Below are 5,673 nucleotides of genomic sequence, written 5' to 3' on the forward strand. Positions count from 1 at the left end.
TCATAATTTTTAGATCACTATTTATAAGGGATATTGGACGATATTTACCAACTTCTTCCGGATTTTTGTCCGGTTTGGGTATTACCGCAATATATGTTGTATTGAGTTGTGTGTCCATTGGGTCACCCCGAGTCTTGGCATTAAGGAATTTTGTTAAATAAGGAACCAAGGTGTTAGCAAACATTTTGTAGTAGGGGAATCGAAAGACCGTCTGGTGCAGGGGCTGAGCCCTTCTTAAGGTCCTTGATAACTCCCAACACCTCCCCCTCAGTGAAGGATGCTTCAAGAATGTCTTTGTGTTCTGGGGATAGGGAGGGAAGATCATCCAGGAACCCATTAATGGAGTTGTTGTTATTCAAGGTGTGGGGAGTCTGGACTATACAGATTGGCGTAGAAATCATGGAATGCTTCTAAGATTTTGGAGGGGTTAGCTGTAGTGCCATGTCTGGGGATTTTTGTCTTTGGCATTACATATGACTGTATTCGGGGTGACAATTTGGCTGCCAGAATGGAACCCAGTTTGTCCTTCTGGGTATAAAATCTATTTTTGTTCCAGCTAATTTGTTTTTCTGCTTTTATGGTGAGTGCTAAGTTGAGTTCCAGCCTGGCTTTATTGAGTTGGGCCGTTGTAGTGGCGGACCGGTCCTTTTTGTGTTGGGCCTGTAATGTTGCGTAAGCTTTTTCTCGACGTCGGCCATTCTTTCCTGTTTAATTTGAGTGGCCAGCCGAATGATTTCCCCTCTGATGAAGGTCTTGTGGGCTGCCCACAAGGTCTCCGCAGAGGTTCCGCCATTATTGTTAAAGTAAAAGTATTCCTGCAATGATTTATCTATTGTGGTAACTCTAACTGGGTCAGAGAGGATGGACTCTTTCAGTCTCCAGTGCCTTTGACCAGATTTTGGGGATTGTAAGCGAACTGACATTATCACTATTGAGTGGTCAGACAGGACTGTGTCTCTAATATGGGATTTTACGATAAGTGGGATAATGTGAGTAGGGACCAGAAGATGATCGATCCTAGCGTATGAGTTATGTGGATGGAGTAGTGTGGGAAGTCTCACGTAGATGGATTCAGCTCTCTCCAGACGTCTGCCAAACCCTGGGTAAGTATTAGCTTGGCTTTTTTGTGGCTTACTTTGGTCGGGTGGGTCAGTTGGGTTCCAAGTGGTTTAGATTTATCTAACCCCATGATCAAAGACTACTTTGGAGTCCCCTCCAAGAATGACTATGCCCTCCAGGATGGGGGTGAAAGTGTCAAAAAGATGTCTAAAAAATGCCCCTTGTCCTTTGTTGGGAGTGTAGTATGAGATCAGGGAGTATAGGTGATCCTTGATCGTTCCCTTAACTAGGAGGAATCTGCCCTCCGAGTCTCTAGTGTCTGAGAGCCAATTAAATTTGTATGATTTTGAAAATATGATGGCTGCCCCCTTAGTTTTATTTTCTGTGTTAGCTAGCTAAAAATAAGGGAAGTGGAATTGTAGGAATTTGGGACTGTACCGAGACGGAAAATGAGTTTCTTGAAGTATGACTACATCCAATTAAATAGATTTATAATTGTTAAAAACTTTCCTGCGTTTGAGGGGTGAATTTATGTCCTGAGTGGCTACCTTTTGGGTGTTCTGCTTGGCGTTAGCCATGAAACCAGAAGTGAGGAGCGCAAATGGGTCTACGTCACTTACCTCAGGGAATCTTTTCCAGTGGATGCCTGTAGAGGGGATTCCATGTTGGAGCATTTGAAATCTAGTAAACTGCGCAGGCTAGGCGAGGTGATTTTCTAAAAGAGATAAAATAGTTAGGATATGCTTTATAAGAGATAGAATAGAAAAGATGGAGAGGAAGAGGGCACAGTAAGAGAGGGGGGTTTCTCCCTAGGCAGGTATCTGGACCCAGGGGGGAGAAAAAGTCCCTGGGGACCATCTCACAAGGAGAGGATAACAAACAAAATATATCTGAACTAAAAAGGTTCAGAAGTCCTATCCCCCAGAGACCTGTAGGAATCTAAGGGATAGGAGGAGTCACATGGGAGCCACCCCAAACCAGGGCGCCCTTTAAAAATATAACAATTGTGCTCTTGTAAAAGGCAAAAATACAGTATGTCCAAAATTGAAACCTTTAGTAAAGAAAAATTATAGCCATAATGGGGGATAAAATGACCCCAGGACCCGTCTTCGGTGGGACCCCCCACCCCGGTATTAAAGGTGGAGGGGGAAGTGGACCGTGCGAGCCCGTAAATTTAACCCATATGGCTCCAGTGCGGAAATCATTAACCAGTTCCATGAGGTGGTCCTTCCTCCGAAGTAGTGGAAAGTGGGCTGCATAGATTCCCGCTTCTGGAAGACAAAGGAGAACTGTCTAACAATTATAGAGCTGGTGAAGGAACATAGGAGGAACAAAGGAGAGATGACTCCTGGTAAAAGGATTCAGTCAAATCCCAAAGACGAGTAGTAAAATGACAGGTCAAACATCTGACAGAAACCTGAACTTCTCGGAAGAGGGCCATTAATGGAGGGCCATTGTGCATAGATCTTTGTGTCTTTGTCTTGTTCCAGAGGGGGGGTCAATGGACTTGTGAGTGGAGGTCTTTTGGTGGATCCTGAAGTGGAGGACATTTCCATATTTGTTTTTTGGGAAATTATTTTCAGGCTTAGCAGAAGCTTTTCTCCTGTGGAGAAGTTGGAGAAGGCCTGATTTGGGCCTTTATAGGAGAATTTAACTGCAAATGGGAAAGACCATTTTATTTGATGTCCTTCTGGGATAGAGCAGACAGTAGTGGTTTCAGGGTCCGTCTTTGCTGAATAGTAGAGGGTGAAAGATCCACAAAAATTTGCACCGGGTGGCCTTTGCATGTCACCTGGGTTATGGCGTGAGATTGTTGTCATGACTGCTTCCTTAACTGCATAGAATTGGGGATTGGCTATGATGTCTATCCTTCCTGGGGCGGTCCCAGGGCTCTATGGGCTCTTTCCAGCTACAGGCGGTGTTGTGGGGCATTCGGTATCAGTGATTTTATTAGGTCTTGTGTCATTGCCATGACATCCAGGATTGTCTACGGCAGGCCCCTGATCTAAGTTTTCTAAGTCGTCTATGCACGATAAAGCATTACTGGGGTGTAGTTTAGGGTGGCAGGGGCTAACACTTGCCTTTGTTCCAGTGCTCCTTCTGTGTTTTGAGCATGAGGCTGTGTGGCTGTGGTGGCCGCAGCGGCTATCTTGGTGCACCCGGCACGGGTGGAGGCTTCAAAATCCGGCCCTAGGTCTCATCTGACGGCCGGATTTTGCATTTGGGGTGTTCCCTGGTGGTCTGGGGGAACGAATCCCTTACTGAGAGTGGCCCTGGGTAGTGCTGGAAGGTGCTGCGGGTTTCGCTGGTCTGTCGTTGTGTGGTGCTCCAGGCTCAGGCGGACATCTCGGAACTCTCGCGCATGCGCACTCACTGAGATCACTTTTATATGAAAGCCGCCTGCTTGCTGTAAATTGAGAAGCTAGCTGCTGCCATGACTCCTGTATTTCATGTTAAAGTAATGATGTACATTTACAGTTAGGTGGACAGCAAGTGGTTAATTGGTCTACTTTAACCATCCACATGTGCAAATCAAGATTCAAGGCTGACATCTTTATTTGCCATGCAGCAAATGCAACCCTATGTAATATCTGAAAAATTATTGCTGTTATGATTCATTAAAAATCATTAAATTATGTGTTCTTGGTAAGTTTTTGGTAAATGTTTTTTGGTAAATGTGTACAAATACAGCATATGCATGTTGAGGTTCTCCCCTTCTTCATGGTTAAAGAGATTAAAAGTTTGTTCTGTGCTTAATGAGGTATGGAATGGAGGTCTGATGCCTTAGAGTGAAGAGGAGCTCAAGAATCAAGCATGAGCCTACAACTGTGCCTTACCGTTGGGTATCCAACCTCGATTCTACAACTCATCACACACCAAACATCACATTCAAGTTTTGTTTTTTTTTTAGCCCTAATGATTGAGGAGATCCTTTAAATGTTGTGTACATGTTTAACAATAAATTCAGGAATTGTGTAAAGACTGAAAGCTTTAGACCTTTTTCACATGGTGCTCCTCAACCACCTAAACAATCATGATACATCTAAAGGGACCAACCAATTAAGGAAATCCTTCAAAAGTTAAGTTGATACAGTAAATCTCCTCACCTAGGTCTAATGATACATCACACATTAAACCCAACACTTCAATACCTTCCAGTCACTGACCTGGAACAACTATAGTGAATGTGGTTACTGCACTTCTGTTGCTGCATGCTTCTTGTGGGTCAGGGAATCAGAAGGAAATAAAGCCAGATTCAGCCAGACAACTAGTATTTTTAAATAGAGGTCAAGAGTGACAACCTTTGTATTTCTGTCACAATCTGTTTCCCTTAAAATATCTATATCTAAAATGTGATTTCTTATTTATACAGGAAGAACTCAACATCTATGGAAAACAACACTCAAGTGACAATGTTTGTGTTCTCTGGACTAACTAATAATGATAAACTAATTTCGCTCCTCTTTCTCTTTTTCTTGATGGTCTACCTGGTGACTGTATTTGGAAACATTGGCTTGATCACTATTGTCAATGTTGCCTCCAATCTCAAGACTCCAATGTATTACTTCTTGAGTTACCTCTCAGCGGTTGACCTCTGCTACTCCACATCTGTCATTCCTAAAATGTTATCTGATCTTACATCTCTGAAGAAGACCATATCATTTCATGAATGTGCCACCCAGCTGTTAATCTTTGCTGCCATGGCAGGAACTGAGGTTCTCCTACTCTCCAGTATGTCGTACGACCGATACGCTGCTATCTGTCACCCTTTACACTATGTTTCCATCATGACCAAGAAGAAATGTGTGTCTCTAGTCAGTCTATCATTTTTCTTTGGCTTTTTTCAGTCCATTGCACAGACCAGCTGTTTGTTTAGCCTCCGATACTGTGGACCCAATGTTATAGACCATTTCTACTGTGACATCCCTCCAATACTGCAGTTGTCCTGCTCCAAAACACTTCACTGCAATATTTTAACCATGAGCTTAATTGGTTCTTACAGCCTTTGTTCATTGTCAGCAATCCTGGTCTCGTATGCTCTCATTTTCTCCACCATATTGCGTATAAAGTCTTCTGAAGGACGACATAAAGCATTCAACACTTGCTCCTCTCATCTCATGTGTGCCAGTGTCTTCTATGTCGCAGTTCTTTTTACTTATTTACGCTCACCTTCCAGTGCCCTACAGAAGAGAGACAAGGTGGCCTCTGTTTTCTATGCAGTAATGACCCCAATGTTGAATCCTCTTATATACAGCCTGAGGAACCAAGAGGTGAAAAAGGCCATCATGCAAGCAATGAACAATGTGTCCTAGTAGTCCCACATTCCCTACTGTTCATCAATCCAGTGTTGTGTCTCTCTTGGACTGGTTATCATTATTGCCTGACCTGGACTTGTTTCCACTGTTATGTTAAGTTCTGATACTGCTGATACTGCTTGTATATTGCTTACAGATGATGTTTTTTTGGTCTTTTAGGCTCCATTCACACTAACGCGTTTTTTGATGCATTTTGCATTTTGCAGAAATGCATGGGAATTTTTTAACATGGGTTCCTATGGAACATGTTCACATCAATGCCTTTTTGTACCTCTGCATTTTTGGAAAGGGTCAGGGA

At 43.2% G+C, this 5,673-nt stretch overlaps 1 protein-coding gene across 1 annotated transcript; it reads left to right on the plus strand.

The window, feature by feature from the left end:
• The first annotated feature begins 1,065 nt into the window (after positions 1 to 1,065).
• Positions 1,066 to 5,372, plus strand: LOC141134316 (olfactory receptor 5AR1-like). The gene is made up of 2 exons (XM_073623890.1): positions 1,066 to 1,103; positions 4,433 to 5,372. Exons 1-2 carry the CDS (start codon positions 1,066 to 1,068, stop codon positions 5,370 to 5,372), a joined length of 978 nt encoding a protein of 325 aa, XP_073479991.1.
• The last annotated feature ends 301 nt before the right edge of the window (positions 5,373 to 5,673 follow it).

Source organism: Aquarana catesbeiana, linkage group LG03 (assembly GCF_042186555.1).
Source record: "Aquarana catesbeiana isolate 2022-GZ linkage group LG03, ASM4218655v1, whole genome shotgun sequence".
Classification (NCBI taxonomy): domain Eukaryota; kingdom Metazoa; phylum Chordata; class Amphibia; order Anura; family Ranidae; genus Aquarana; species Aquarana catesbeiana.

What these genes read in the sequence shown, in the direction of transcription:
- LOC141134316 (XM_073623890.1), top strand. Translation starts at nt 1,066, where the DNA reads ATGGATTCAGCTCTCTCCAGACGTCTGCCAAACCCTGG. An exon ending in AGACGTCTGCCAAACCCTGG is followed by an intron (nt 1,104 to 4,432) that starts GTAAGTATTAGC and finishes TTATTTATACAG; the next exon opens with GAAGAACTCAACATCTATGG.